This window comes from Eleutherodactylus coqui, chromosome 7 (assembly GCF_035609145.1).
Source record: "Eleutherodactylus coqui strain aEleCoq1 chromosome 7, aEleCoq1.hap1, whole genome shotgun sequence".
Lineage (NCBI taxonomy): Eukaryota > Metazoa > Chordata > Amphibia > Anura > Eleutherodactylidae > Eleutherodactylus > Eleutherodactylus coqui.
The window spans coordinates 212,746,794-212,763,401 of record NC_089843.1 but is presented as its reverse complement, the minus strand read 5'-3'; the positions used below and the strand labels follow the sequence as shown (position 1 = coordinate 212,763,401).

The following is a 16,608-nucleotide window of genomic DNA, read 5'->3' as shown; positions in this document are numbered from 1 at the left end:
CTGTATGACTGCCCTATGGACCACTTTAGGCATACTTTATGTGCAATGAACATATGAAGTGAAGGAGCGCCATCTGGAAAGTTTGTTTTCTGGGTTGACTGTGTATTCCTTAATTTTTTTCTACAGAGACTAAACTTTTTTGGGGGGGTCTAAATAAAAATATGCTACTTGAAAATGCATATAATGATACTATCAGAGTAAGAGACGTGGCCGATGGTTGTATCTAGAGAAATATGGATTATGGGAATTGTGTATTAATCAACAAAGTAAAGCAAAATGTCCTTATTTTCTAATTACAGCATGGTACCCAATGGGCTCCTTCAAAATGCATTCTGTGCATGTGTATGCACGGAAAGGTAACATGTGCCTCAAAGCCCTGTCCGAGGACGAGCTGCAGAGCAGGAGAAATGGAGGCTATAGCATCTGGAGAATGCTGCCCAAAATGTGTGGGGACCGGAGGTGAGTGATCATCTTTGCATAGTCCATAGTAGCTACTAAAGAGCTATGCAGACGGAGCGGGACACTGCCGCTATTGCTCGGCGAACAATACAGCTGTTTTGCATAAGCATAAGATGAAACGGAATATCTGCAGAGCATTAAACATTTTCCCAAGGGTAATTTGACTTCATTTAAAATTCCGCTGATTCCTTTTTTTTTGAGTGTATCACATAGCTTAGATACTTAATCATGAAGGAATCCTATCATTCATTTCACTAAAATCTGCACCCGCATGTTTACCAACATGTTTACCCCCCTGGTAAGCTTTGTGGTCTTTGGAAGCCCATGTTGTAATCTTTATGCGTGGCTCACATCTCTATTTGTCCAGTGACTGCGAAGTAGCAAATACTAATTGAAATGTTTTATTTTTGTTCTTTTCTTCTCTTACCTCACTTATCTGGTCATGTCGGCCATTTACATTGACAGCGCTGTCTAATTAGTGCGAGAAGGAAAATGCCCAATTGTTCAAATGAGACCTTGAATCCAATTAAGTGCCCTTAGTGCGATGCCATTTACTGGTTCGGGCTATCAACAAAAAAAAGCACTGTATTAAATGGATAAGCAATTAGCATTGCTTATTTCTAGTGGTTCTAATGAAAGCTTTATTACAGTACGCTGTACCTGGGCTGTGGAGTGGATGTTAATTAGTCTCAGATGGAAATTAGGGCAAGAAGCAGTCCTGTTAGGAGTAAAGGACTAACATGTAAAAATAACATAAATCTTGTTATTTGTATAGCACCAACTTATTCCGCACCGCTATCAAGTAATTTATTTATTACCCCCCACCAAGCTGGGTACTCATTTTACCGACCTCGGAAGGATGGAAGGCTGAGTCAACCTTGAGCCGGCTACCTGAACCAAGCAGGGATTGAACTCACAACCTTCAGGTCGTGAGTGAGAGCTCAGGACTGCATTTCTACTGCCTTAATACTCTGCGCCATACTGTAGATATATAAATATAAGTTTAGCTCTAAATATGATCTTTAGTTGACGTCTTTATAAAGTTGAGGTGTCATTTTGATATTTAAAAACTGTTCATGTAACTTGTCTAAAAGTCTAAACAGGGCGATGTGTGGACAAATGGCCTTGGGTGCAACTCGATAGGCAAGCTAGGACCTTTTCATGCAGTAAATTTTAGCAAATTATTCTGTAGTATTTGGGAGGCCGCCTGCACACGACCGGGTCAGGTTCTGCATTCGAGTGCGAGTAGAGGAATCCGTCTCTGCCCCCGGTCGGTGACTCCGTGTACCTTTGCTTTCTGTATTGCAGATGACCGCAGTCGCTTGCCGTCGGGCATGTGCAGTACAGATTTTTGGTTTTAAATATTTGTTCTTCCCGTGGGTTAACTGTGATCTATCCGCAACGCCATTGTGGATGGACTGCGGGTCCGACGGCTTCCATTGACTTTAATGGAAGCCGCCTGTGCGGATTCTGCACAACAATAGAACATGCTGCAATTTTAAATCCGCTCATGAAAATCCGCAGCCGTTATCCGCTCATGTGACCAGACATGCAAATGTTCTACGTTTTCAGTGGGTGCAGAGTACCGCGGATTATCCGTGTGGTTGACTATCGCAGATTCCTCAATTCAAACCTGGTTGTGTGCAGGCGGCCTTAAGTTAGTCGTTTGTATTTACATATTAAAGATCTACAGTGTTGCTCCTTTGTGTTAATCAATTTCATCAGTCCTTTTTCCTATCGGGGGTTTATCGTTAAATTCCCTACAGCTGATGTCCCTTAGGCTTACAATGTATCAGCTTTATCACGGTGGTTCATGCTGGATGATAAACTTGGTGCATCTTTCGAAACTTTTTACTAACTTTTTACCATCTACTGGTTGGCTTGCTTTGCTCTAGTTTTTTGTTGCTCTTTTTTAATACATTGTTGCATTTTGAGCCCAGTCTCTTTAGGCCCCATGTCCACGGGGAAAATCAAGACCGCTACAGATTCTCCACGGAGAATCCGTAGCGGGTCCCTCCTGCCCCGCGGACATGAGCGGTGAAAAGAAGAATAAATAAGAATAAACTTACCCGCAGCGGACCGGGAAGGTCTTCTCTTCTTCACGGCCGGATCTTCTTTCTTCGGCCGGCGGATGTACTCGCCAAAATTCACTTTTATTGACCATCCGCGGGTATTTATCTACCCGCGGGTGGTCAATGCATCCCTATGGGGTGCGGATCCGTTTGCGGGTGATCCGCTGTGGATTTAAAATCCTATTTTGCCCGTGGACATGAGGCCTTACAATAAGTCACACTCGCTTTCCATCACAGGCAGTCATAACAAATGTAGTACAAGACATATACTCCATTTTTTTGGTGCAAATTGGGCCATAATGCTGGTATAATTAGCTTATTAAATTCCCCCCAATGTGCCTTACAGCTGGGATATATCACTATAACATCACAGCTTATGGTTTTTCCTATTCTTTATGGCTTGATGGGGTAGAGCTGTAGCACATCTGTTTAGAGGTCTATTATAGAGACATTTTAATATGCATGATGTTCACAGTGTGTACTTACCACCTATTCCAGAACTGTGCTGTTTCACTTACCTTGGTCTAGTCTTAACATCGTGAAATTGCTATCTTTACTTCAGTTTGTTATAGATGCCACACGTACATCATGTATCCTTATGTGTTCTAGAGTCCTGCTCTCTTGATGGTGGCCTTATACTGAAGGATGGAGAGGAGTGGAAGTTGGGACAGTGTTCTAGATGTACCTGCAAGAATGGGGTGATGCAGTGCCTGACAGCTGACTGTCTTCCTGTGCTATGTGATAAGGTAATACGTTTGGTAACAGCTGGAAGGAGTAAAAAAGGAGCAATCGTTGGCTGCTCAAGTTACTCTTCGTCCTTGCTACACGTTCCCATATTCACAATGATGAGCACCTCAGGGTATGGCTTCACAGCCAGTCCATGTCATGTAAATTAGCACCGAGCAGCATTTTCATGCTTTAACCCTTTGCAATCCAATTTTCGATTCAGGGTTTCCTAGAGGGCTTTCTCTTTCTGCCATTTCACAATGGCACCATCTGTTGGCTAGAGCCAGTACTGCGGTATGGGACATGCTGGAGAGGCTCCCGACAACAGAGCGGCCAGTAATATACAGTAAGAATACCCTGCCGGACGTGCTCCGACATCGGAGCTGTACAGCCTTCAATCAGAATGTCTACAGACGTCAGACAGTGGATTGGAAGGGGTTAAAGAAGTGGAGCTTTACTTGAACTAGAGAAAGCCTCACCACTGTGTAGAGAACTTGAAGTCTCTCTGTAGGGATCTTCCTACAAACAACATTTACCACATCACTGCTCGTGTTTATTACTGTCATTGGACACCTGAGGTCCCACCGAAGTGAGATCTCTGCTACACCCAAGTACATTGCAACTGAATATCAATGATATGATAATGACGCATATTTAAAACCTCTAGGGATAATTGCATTATGTATTTTTGTTGTGTAGTTTGAGACCGGTGGGTATATATCTGTGGTACAGCGGGTGACAGTAGGTGTTTGGAATTCACTGCACCTCGCAATGTGTGTGTATAGTAGAGGAGATCTGTCACTCCAGACGTGTCCGCACAGGCCTGATAGACAGTTGGTGATTGGAGAAAAAAAAAAAAAGCAGTTTTTGTCTGCATTTCTTCCTTTTTGGAATTGATAGGTGAATGTACAACATAATTATATTTTCAGGATGAGATGTTGGCTGTAGTTCCTGGGAAGTGTTGTCCTGAGTGCCTTCCGAAGTCGTGTTCTGCATCTGGAAAGACCTACGAGGTAATTATATCTTGGGATAACTTTTTAGTTTATTGTAGCTAAACCCCCCCTGACTGGTAGATCCTGCAAATGCTTGCCAGAGTGACCAGCATATATTTGTAAAGCATACCCACGCTGTCAGGTGAGTCTTTAGGATAGGCTGCTGTGCGAGTACATGAGGAGTAGCAGTGTTTCTGGCCATTATATGTATGGTTATCTGCATTCTAACCGGTTTCTCTCTGCAGGCTGTATCTCTGATACCATCTGATTATTGGCTAATCAACCCAATGAATCAAAATATGTGATAGATTGTCTTAGGCCCAATGTCCACAAGCGGGTTGGATTCTGTGCAGCGAATCCCCCATGGAATCCAGCCCTGCCTGCAGCCAGTGAGCCGTGCGTACTTGTATTTTCCCTGGCAGCGGCATCCGCGCGGATCTCTTAACTTCCGGGATTGCTGTTTTGTGCATGGTCCTCATGGCTCGCCATCGGGGATGCACAGTACGGTTTCTTTTTTTTTTTTTTTAACTCCTGCTTTCCCGCGGATCCGTGAGCTGCAGGTTTGACGCAGATCGGACGGCTTCCATTGACTTCAATGGAAGCCGTCCGTGCGGGATCCGCACAAAAATGGAGCATGCTGTAATTTGTTTTCCGGACCTGAAGGTCCGCAAATCAAATCTGCATGCTTTAATCAATTTGCGGATGCCCATGCATCCATATGGGCGGCTTGATTTGCGGATCTCCCAAGCAGGTGCCCTGCACGGATTCCGCAAATCAATTTTGGCCTTACTAGACTGTTGATTGTAAACAATTCTTAACCAATGAGGAATTATCCCAATAGTCATCCTTTTTGGCTGATTTTCATCTCCTATACCAAGGTGTAAGCTGGCACTACACACACAATATCTCCACAGACCATCCTTATAGGCCAACTCTGAGTTTATTTCTGTTGGTAGAGGGAATAAGTCACTTTAAGTCACTTTTGGCAGCAGCTTTTCTGTTTCTGGGATATTGACATCTGATGTTCGGGACTGTTCAGATGATCCATACACATTAGCTCATCCTGCCAAAATGTGATGTGTCTGATGTGCCCATCACTCACAATATAGCTTTTACTGAATTTATCAATTTACTTTTGGAAGAATGCAGTATATGGCATTATGGGATATCTGTGGGCCGCAGTAATGGCATTCTGGTTACTTCTATTATATGGCATTATGGGATATCTGTGGGCCGCAGTAATGGCATTCTGGTTACTTCTATTATATGGCATTATGGGATATCTGTGGGTCTCAGTAATGGCATTCTGGTTACTTCTATTATATGGCATTATGGGATATCTGTGGGCCGCAGTAATGGCATTCTGGTTACTTCTATTATACGGCATTATGGGATATCTGTGGGTCTCAGTAATGGCATTCTGGTTACTTCTATTATATGGCATTATGGGATATCTGTGGGTCTCAGTAATGGCATTCTGGTTACTTCTATTATATGGCATTATGGGATATCTGTGGGCCGCAGTAATGGCATTCTGGTTACTTCTATTATATGGCATTATGGGATATCTGTGGGTCTCAGTAATGGCATTCTGGTTACTTCTATTATATGGCATTATGGGATATCTGTGGGTCTCAGTAATGGCATTCTGGTTACTTCTATTATATGGCATTATGGGATATCTGTGGGCCGCAGTAATGGCATTCTGGTTACTTCTATTATATGGCATTATGGGATATCTGTGGGCCGCAGTAATGGCATTCTGGTTACTTCTATTATATGGCATTATGGGATATCTGTGGGCCGCAGTAATGGCATTCTGGTTACTTCTATTATATGGCATTATGGGATATCTGTGGGCCGCAGTAATGGCATTCTGGTTACTTCTATTATATGGCATTATGGGATATCTGTGGGTCTCAGTAATGGCATTCTGGTTACTTCTATTATATGGCATTATGGGATATCTGTGGGTCTCAGTAATGGCATTCTGGTTACTTCTATTATACGGCATTATGGGATATCTGTGGGTCTCAGTAATGGCATTCTGGTTACTTCTATTATACGGCATTATGGGATATCTGTGGGTCTCAGTAATGGCATTCTGGTTACTTCTATTATATGGCATTATGGGATATCTGTGGGCCGCAGTAATGGCATTCTGGTTACTTCTATTATATGGCATTATGGGATATCTGTGGGCCGCAGTAATGGCATTCTGGTTACTTCTATTATATGGCATTATGGGATATCTGTGGGTCTCAGTAATGGCATTCTGGTTACTTCTATTATACGGCATTATGGGATATCTGTGGGTCTCAGTAATGGCATTCTGGTTACTTCTATTATACGGCATTATGGGATATCTGTGGGTCTCAGTAATGGCATTCTGGTTACTTCTATTATACGGCATTATGGGATATCTGTGGGCCGCAGTAATGGCATTCTGGTTACTTCTATTATATGGCATTATGGGATATCTGTGGGCCGCAGTAATGGCATTCTGGTTACTTCTATTATATGGCATTATGGGATATCTGTGGGCCGCAGTAATGGCATTCTGGTTACTTCTATTATATGGCATTATGGGATATCTGTGGGCCGCAGTAATGGCATTCTGGTTACTTCTATTATATGGCATTATGGGATATCTGTGGGTCTCAGTAATGGCATTCTGGTTACTTCTATTATATGGCATTATGGGATATCTGTGGGCCGCAGTAATGGCATTCTGGTTACTTCTATTATATGGCATTATGGGATATCTGTGGGTCTCAGTAATGGCATTCTGGTTACTTCTATTATATGGCATTATGGGATATCTGTGGGCCGCAGTAATGGCATTCTGGTTACTTCTATTATATGGCATTATGGGATATCTGTGGGCCGCAGTAATGGCATTCTGGTTACTTCTATTATATGGCATTATGGGATATCTGTGGGCCGCAGTAATGGCATTCTGGTTACTTCTATTATATGGCATTATGGGATATCTGTGGGCCGCAGTAATGGCATTCTGGTTACTTCTATTATATGGCATTATGGGATATCTGTGGGTCTCAGTAATGGCATTCTGGTTACTTCTATTATATGGCATTATGGGATATCTGTGGGTCTCAGTAATGGCATTCTGGTTACTTCTATTATATGGCATTATGGGATATCTGTGGGCCGCAGTAATGGCATTCTGGTTACTTCTATTATATGGCATTATGGGATATCTGTGGGTCTCAGTAATGGCATTCTGGTTACTTCTATTATATGGCATTATGGGATATCTGTGGGCCGCAGTAATGGCATTCTGGTTACTTCTATTATATGGCATTATGGGATATCTGTGGGCCGCAGTAATGGCATTCTGGTTACTTCTATTATATGGCATTATGGGATATCTGTGGGCCGCAGTAATGGCATTCTGGTTACTTCTATTATATGGCATTATGGGATATCTGTGGGCCGCAGTAATGGCATTCTGGTTACTTCTATTATATGGCATTATGGGATATCTGTGGGCCGCAGTAATGGCATTCTGGTTACTTCTATTATATGGCATTATGGGATATCTGTGGGCCGCAGTAATGGCATTCTGGTTACTTCTATTATATGGCATTATGGGATATCTGTGGGCCGCAGTAATGGCATTCTGGTTACTTCTATTATATGGCATTATGGGATATCTGTGGGTCTCAGTAATGGCATTCTGGTTACTTCTATTATATGGCATTATGGGATATCTGTGGGCCGCAGTAATGGCATTCTGGTTACTTCTATTATATGGCATTATGGGATATCTGTGGGTCTCAGTAATGGCATTCTGGTTACTTCTATTATATGGCATTATGGGATATCTGTGGGCCGCAGTAATGGCATTCTGGTTACTTCTATTATATGGCATTATGGGATATCTGTGGGCCGCAGTAATGGCATTCTGGTTACTTCTATTATATGGCATTATGGGATATCTGTGGGCCGCAGTAATGGCATTCTGGTTACTTCTATTATATGGCATTATGGGATATCTGTGGGTCTCAGTAATGGCATTCTGGTTACTTCTATTATATGGCATTATGGGATATCTGTGGGCCGCAGTAATGGCATTCTGGTTACTTCTATTATATGGCATTATGGGATATCTGTGGGTCTCAGTAATGGCATTCTGGTTACTTCTATTATATGGCATTATGGGATATCTGTGGGTCTCAGTAATGGCATTCTGGTTACTTCTATTATATGGCATTATGGGATATCTGTGGGCCGCAGTAATGGCATTCTGGTTACTTCTATTATATGGCATTATGGGATATCTGTGGGTCTCAGTAATGGCATTCTGGTTACTTCTATTATATGGCATTATGGGATATCTGTGGGTCTCAGTAATGGCATTCTGGTTACTTCTATTATATGGCATTATGGGATATCTGTGGGTCTCAGTAATGGCATTCTGGTTACTTCTATTATATGGCATTATGGGATATCTGTGGGCCGCAGTAATGGCATTCTGGTTACTTCTATTATATGGCATTATGGGATATCTGTGGGCCGCAGTAATGGCATTCTGGTTACTTCTATTATATGGCATTATGGGATATCTGTGGGCCGCAGTAATGGCATTCTGGTTACTTCTATTATATGGCATTATGGGATATCTGTGGGTCTCAGTAATGGCATTCTGGTTACTTCTATTATATGGCATTATGGGATATCTGTGGGCCGCAGTAATGGCATTCTGGTTACTTCTATTATATGGCATTATGGGATATCTGTGGGTCTCAGTAATGGCATTCTGGTTACTTCTATTATATGGCATTATGGGATATCTGTGGGTCTCAGTAATGGCATTCTGGTTACTTCTATTATATGGCATTATGGGATATCTGTGGGCCGCAGTAATGGCATTCTGGTTACTTCTATTATATGGCATTATGGGATATCTGTGGGTCTCAGTAATGGCATTCTGGTTACTTCTATTATATGGCATTATGGGATATCTGTGGGTCTCAGTAATGGCATTCTGGTTACTTCTATTATATGGCATTATGGGATATCTGTGGGTCTCAGTAATGGCATTCTGGTTACTTCTATTATATGGCATTATGGGATATCTGTGGGCCGCAGTAATGGCATTCTGGTTACTTCTATTATATGGCATTATGGGATATCTGTGGGCCGCAGTAATGGCATTCTGGTTACTTCTATTATATGGCATTATGGGATATCTGTGGGTCTCAGTAATGGCATTCTGGTTACTTCTATTATATGGCATTATGGGATATCTGTGGGTCTCAGTAATGGCATTCTGGTTACTTCTATTATATGGCATTATGGGATATCTGTGGGTCTCAGTAATGGCATTCTGGTTACTTCTATTATATGGCATTATGGGATATCTGTGGGCCGCAGTAATGGCATTCTGGTTACTTCTATTATATGGCATTATGGGATATCTGTGGGCCGCAGTAATGGCATTCTGGTTACTTCTATTATATGGCATTATGGGATATCTGTGGGCCGCAGTAATGGCATTCTGGTTACTTCTATTATATGGCATTATGGGATATCTGTGGGTCTCAGTAATGGCATTCTGGTTACTTCTATTATATGGCATTATGGGATATCTGTGGGTCTCAGTAATGGCATTCTGGTTACTTCTATTATATGGCATTATGGGATATCTGTGGGCCGCAGTAATGGCATTCTGGTTACTTCTATTATACGGCATTATGGGATATCTGTGGGCCGCAGTAATGGCATTCTGGTTACTTCTATTATATGGCATTATGGGATATCTGTGGGTCTCAGTAATGGCATTCTGGTTACTTCTATTATATGGCATTATGGGATATCTGTGGGTCTCAGTAATGGCATTCTGGTTACTTCTATTATATGGCATTATGGGATTTCTGTGGGTCTCAGTAATGGCATTCTGGTTACTTCTATTATATGGCATTATGGGATATCTGTGGGTCTCAGTAATGGCATTCTGGTTACTTCTATTATATGGCATTATGGGATATCTGTGGGTCTCAGTAATGGCATTCTGGTTACTTCTATTATATGGCATTATGGGATATCTGTGGGTCTCAGTAATGGCATTCTGGTTACTTCTATTATATGGCATTATGGGATATCTGTGGGCCGCAGTAATGGCATTCTGGTTACTTCTATTATATGGCATTATGGGATATCTGTGGGTCTCAGTAATGGCATTCTGGTTACTTCTATTATATGGCATTATGGGATATCTGTGGGCCGCAGTAATGGCATTCTGGTTACTTCTATTATATGGCATTATGGGATATCTGTGGGCCGCAGTAATGGCATTCTGGTTACTTCTATTATATGGCATTATGGGATATCTGTGGGTCTCAGTAATGGCATTCTGGTTACTTCTATTATATGGCATTATGGGATATCTGTGGGTCTCAGTAATGGCATTCTGGTTACATCTATTATATGGCATTATGGGATATCTGTGGGTCTCAGTAATGGCATTCTGGTTACTTCTATTATATGGCATTATGGGATTTCTGTGGGTCTCAGTAATGGCATTCTGGTTACTTCTATTATATGGCATTATGGGATATCTGTGGGCCGCAGTAATGGCATTCTGGTTACTTCTATTATATGGCATTATGGGATATCTGTGGGCCGCAGTAATGGCATTCTGGTTACTTCTATTATATGGCATTATGGGATATCTGTGGGCCGCAGTAATGGCATTCTGGTTACTTCTATTATATGGCATTATGGGATATCTGTGGGCCGCAGTAATGGCATTCTGGTTACTTCTATTATATGGCATTATGGGATATCTGTGGGCCGCAGTAATGGCATTCTGGTTACTTCTATTATATGGCATTATGGGATATCTGTGGGCCGCAGTAATGGCATTCTGGTTACTTCTATTATATGGCATTATGGGATATCTGTGGGCCGCAGTAATGGCATTCTGGTTACTTCTATTATATGGCATTATGGGATATCTGTGGGCCGCAGTAATGGCATTCTGGTTACTTCTATTATATGGCATTATGGGATATCTGTGGGCCGCAGTAATGGCATTCTGGTTACTTCTATTATATGGCATTATGGGATATCTGTGGGCCGCAGTAATGGCATTCTGGTTACTTCTATTATATGGCATTATGGGATATCTGTGGGCCGCAGTAATGGCATTCTGGTTACTTCTATTATATGGCATTATGGGATATCTGTGGGCCGCAGTAATGGCATTCTGGTTACTTCTATTATATGGCATTATGGGATATCTGTGGGCCGCAGTAATGGCATTCTGGTTACTTCTATTATATGGCATTATGGGATATCTGTGGGCCGCAGTAATGGCATTCTGGTTACTTCTATTATATGGCATTATGGGATATCTGTGGGCCGCAGTAATGGCATTCTGGTTACTTCTATTATATGGCATTATGGGATATCTGTGGGCCGCAGTAATGGCATTCTGGTTACTTCTATTATATGGCATTATGGGATATCTGTGGGTCTCAGTAATGGCATTCTGGTTACTTCTATTATATGGCATTATGGGATATCTGTGGGCCGCAGTAATGGCATTCTGGTTACTTCTATTATATGGCATTATGGGATATCTGTGGGCCGCAGTAATGGCATTCTGGTTACTTCTATTATATGGCATTATGGGATATCTGTGGGTCTCAGTAATGGCATTCTGGTTACTTCTATTATATGGCATTATGGGATATCTGTGGGTCTCAGTAATGGCATTCTGGTTACTTCTATTATATGGCATTATGGGATATCTGTGGGCCGCAGTAATGGCATTCTGGTTACTTCTATTATATGGCATTATGGGATATCTGTGGGCCGCAGTAATGGCATTCTGGTTACTTCTATTATATGGCATTATGGGATATCTGTGGGCCGCAGTAATGGCATTCTGGTTACTTCTATTATATGGCATTATGGGATATCTGTGGGCCGCAGTAATGGCATTCTGGTTACTTCTATTATATGGCATTATGGGATATCTGTGGGCCGCAGTAATGGCATTCTGGTTACTTCTATTATATGGCATTATGGGATATCTGTGAGTCTCAGTAATGGCATTCTGGTTACTTCTATTATATGGCATTATGGGATATCTGTGGGCCGCAGTAATGGCATTCTGGTTACTTCTATTATATGGCATTATGGGATATCTGTGGGCCGCAGTAATGGCATTCTGGTTACTTCTATTATATGGTATTATGGGATATCTGTGGGCCGCAGTAATGGCATTCTGGTTACTTCTATTATATGGCATTATGGGATATCTGTGGGTCTCAGTAATGGCATTCTGGTTACTTCTATTATATGGCATTATGGGATATCTGTGGGCCGCAGTAATGGCATTCTGGTTACTTCTATTATACGGCATTATGGGATATCTGTGGGCCGCAGTAATGGCATTCTGGTTACTTCTATTATATGGCATTATGGGATATCTGTGGGCCGCAGTAATGGCATTCTGGTTACTTCTATTATATGGCATTATGGGATATCTGTGGGTCTCAGTAATGGCATTCTGGTTACTTCTATTATATGGCATTATGGGATATCTGTGGGCCGCAGTAATGGCATTCTGGTTACTTCTATTATATGGCATTATGGGATATCTGTGGGCCGCAGTAATGGCATTCTGGTTACTTCTATTATATGGCATTATGGGATATCTGTGGGCCGCAGTAATGGCATTCTGGTTACTTCTATTATATGGCATTATGGGATATCTGTGGGTCTCAGTAATGGCATTCTGGTTACTTCTATTATATGGCATTATGGGATATCTGTGGGCCGCAGTAATGGCATTCTGGTTACTTCTATTATATGGCATTATGGGATATCTGTGGGCCGCAGTAATGGCATTCTGGTTACTTCTATTATATGGCATTATGGGATATCTGTGGGCCGCAGTAATGGCATTCTGGTTACTTCTATTATATGGCATTATGGGATATCTGTGGGCCGCAGTAATGGCATTCTGGTTACTTCTATTATATGGCATTATGGGATATCTGTGGGCCGCAGTAATGGCATTCTGGTTACTTCTATTATATGGCATTATGGGATATCTGTGGGCCGCAGTAATGGCATTCTGGTTACTTCTATTATATGGCATTATGGGATATCTGTGGGTCTCAGTAATGGCATTCTGGTTACTTCTATTATATGGCATTATGGGATATCTGTGGGTCTCAGTAATGGCATTCTGGTTACTTCTATTATATGGCATTATGGGATATCTGTGGGCCGCAGTAATGGCATTCTGGTTACTTCTATTATATGGCATTATGGGATATCTGTGGGCCGCAGTAATGGCATTCTGGTTACTTCTATTATATGGCATTATGGGATATCTGTGGGCCGCAGTAATGGCATTCTGGTTACTTCTATTATATGGCATTATGGGATATCTGTGGGCCGCAGTAATGGCATTCTGGTTACTTCTATTATATGGCATTATGGGATATCTGTGGGCCGCAGTAATGGCATTCTGGTTACTTCTATTATATGGCATTATGGGATATCTGTGGGCCGCAGTAATGGCATTCTGGTTACTTCTATTATATGGCATTATGGGATATCTGTGGGTCTCAGTAATGGCATTCTGGTTACTTCTATTATATGGCATTATGGGATATCTGTGGGCCGCAGTAATGGCATTCTGGTTACTTCTATTATATGGCATTATGGGATATCTGTGGGCCGCAGTAATGGCATTCTGGTTACTTCTATTATATGGCATTATGGGATATCTGTGGGCCGCAGTAATGGCATTCTGGTTACTTCTATTATATGGCATTATGGGATATCTGTGGGCCGCAGTAATGGCATTCTGGTTACATCTATTATATGGCATTATGGGATATCTGTGGGTCTCAGTAATGGCATTCTGGTTACATCTATTATATGGCATTATGGGATATCTGTGGGCCGCAGTAATGGCATTCTGGTTACTTCTATTATATGGCATTATGGGATATCTGTGGGCCGCAGTAATGGCATTCTGGTTACTTCTATTATATGGCATTATGGGATATCTGTGGGCCGCAGTAATGGCATTCTGGTTACTTCTATTATATGGCATTATGGGATATCTGTGGGCCGCAGTAATGGCATTCTGGTTACTTCTATTATATGGCATTATGGGATATCTGTGGGTCTCAGTAATGGCATTCTGGTTACTTCTATTATATGGCATTATGGGATATCTGTGGGCCGCAGTAATGGCATTCTGGTTACTTCTATTATATGGCATTATGGGATATCTGTGGGCCGCAGTAATGGCATTCTGGTTACTTCTATTATATGGCATTATGGGATATCTGTGGGCCGCAGTAATGGCATTCTGGTTACTTCTATTATATGGCATTATGGGATATCTGTGGGCCGCAGTAATGGCATTCTGGTTACTTCTATTATATGGCATTATGGGATATCTGTGGGCCGCAGTAATGGCATTCTGGTTACTTCTATTATACGGCATTATGGGATATCTGTGGGCCGCAGTAATGGCATTCTGGTTACTTCTATTATATGGCATTATGGGATATCTGTGGGCCGCAGTAATGGCATTCTGGTTACTTCTATTTTATGGCATTATGGGATATCTGTGGGCCGCAGTAATGGCATTCTGGTTACTTCTATTATATGGCATTATGGGATATCTGTGGGTCTCAGTAATGACATTCTGGTTACTTCTATTATATGGCATTATGGGATATCTGTGGGCCGCAGTAATGGCATTCTGGTTACTTCTATTATATGGCATTATGGGATATCTGTGGGCCGCAGTAATGGCATTCTGGTTACTTCTATTATATGGCATTATGGGATATCTGTGGGTCTCAGTAATGGCATTCTGGTTACTTCTATTATATGGCATTATGGGATATCTGTGGGTCTCAGTAATGGCATTCTGGTTACTTCTATTATATGGCATTATGGGATATCTGTGGGCCGCAGTAATGGCATTCTGGTTACTTCTATTATATGTCATTATGGGATATCTGTGGGCCGCAGTAATGGCATTCTGGTTACTTCTATTATATGGCATTATGGGATATCTGTGGGCCGCAGTAATGGCATTCTGGTTACTTCTATTATATGGCATTATGGGATATCTGTGGGCCGCAGTAATGGCATTCTGGTTACTTCTATTATATGGCATTATGGGATATCTGTGGGCCGCAGTAATGGCATTCTGGTTACTTCTATTATATGGCATTATGGGATATCTGTGGGCCGCAGTAATGGCATTCTGGTTACTTCTATTATATGGCATTATGGGATATCTGTGGGTCTCAGTAATGGCATTCTGGTTACTTCTATTATATGGCATTATGGGATATCTGTGGGCCGCAGTAATGGCATTCTGGTTACTTCTATTATATGGTATTATGGGATATCTGTGGGCCGCAGTAATGGCATTCTGGTTACTTCTATTATATGGCATTATGGGATATCTGTGGGCCGCAGTAATGGCATTCTGGTTACTTCTATTATATGGCATTATGGGATATCTGTGGGTCTCAGTAATGGCATTCTGGTTACTTCTATTATTTGGCATTATGGGATATCTGTGGGCCGCAGTAATGGCATTCTGGTTACTTCTATTATATGGCATTATGGGATATCTGTGGGTCTCAGTAATGGCATTCTGGTTACTTCTATTATATGGCATTATGGGATATCTGTGGGTCTCAGTAATGGCATTCTGGTTACTTCTATTATATGGCATTATGGGATATCTGTGGGCCGCAGTAATGGCATTCTGGTTACTTCTATTATATATCATTATGGGATATCTGTGGGCCGCAGTAATGGCATTCTGGTTACTTCTATTATATGGCATTATGGGATATCTGTGGGCCGCAGTAATGGCATTCTGGTTACTTCTATTATATGGCATTATGGGATATCTGTGGGTCTCAGTAATGGCATTCTGGTTACTTCTATTATATGGCATTATGGGATATCTGTGGGCCGCAGTAATGGCATTCTGGTTACTTCTATTATATGGCATTATGGGATATCTGTGGGTCTCAGTAATGGCATTCTGGTTACTTCTATTATATGGCATTATGGGATATCTGTGGGTCTCAGTAATGGCATTCTGGTTACTTCTATTATATGGCATTATGGGATATCTGTGGGCCGCAGTAATGGCATTCTGGTTACTTCTATTATATGGCATTATGGGATATCTGTGAGTCTCAGTAATGGCATTCTGGTTACTTCTATTATATGGCATTATGGGATATCTGTGGGTCTCAGTAATGGCATTCTGGTTACTTCTATTATATGGCATTATGGGATATCTGTGGGCCGCAGTAATG

The 16,608-nt window shown here is 41.7% G+C and overlaps 1 protein-coding gene across 3 annotated transcripts in view; it reads left to right on the top strand.

Moving 5' to 3' along the window:
* The window catches only part of FRAS1 (Fraser extracellular matrix complex subunit 1), a 489,520-nt gene that overhangs the window by 204,176 nt on the left and 268,736 nt on the right, over nucleotides 1-16,608 (top strand). For all 3 annotated transcript variants that reach the window (XM_066574335.1, XM_066574336.1, XM_066574334.1), the window contains 3 exons: nucleotides 300-459; nucleotides 3,141-3,277; nucleotides 4,187-4,270. In XM_066574335.1, the coding sequence (XP_066430432.1) occupies nucleotides 300-459; nucleotides 3,141-3,277; nucleotides 4,187-4,270 (381 nt within the window). The remainder of the gene's footprint in view (nucleotides 1-299; nucleotides 460-3,140; nucleotides 3,278-4,186; nucleotides 4,271-16,608) is intronic.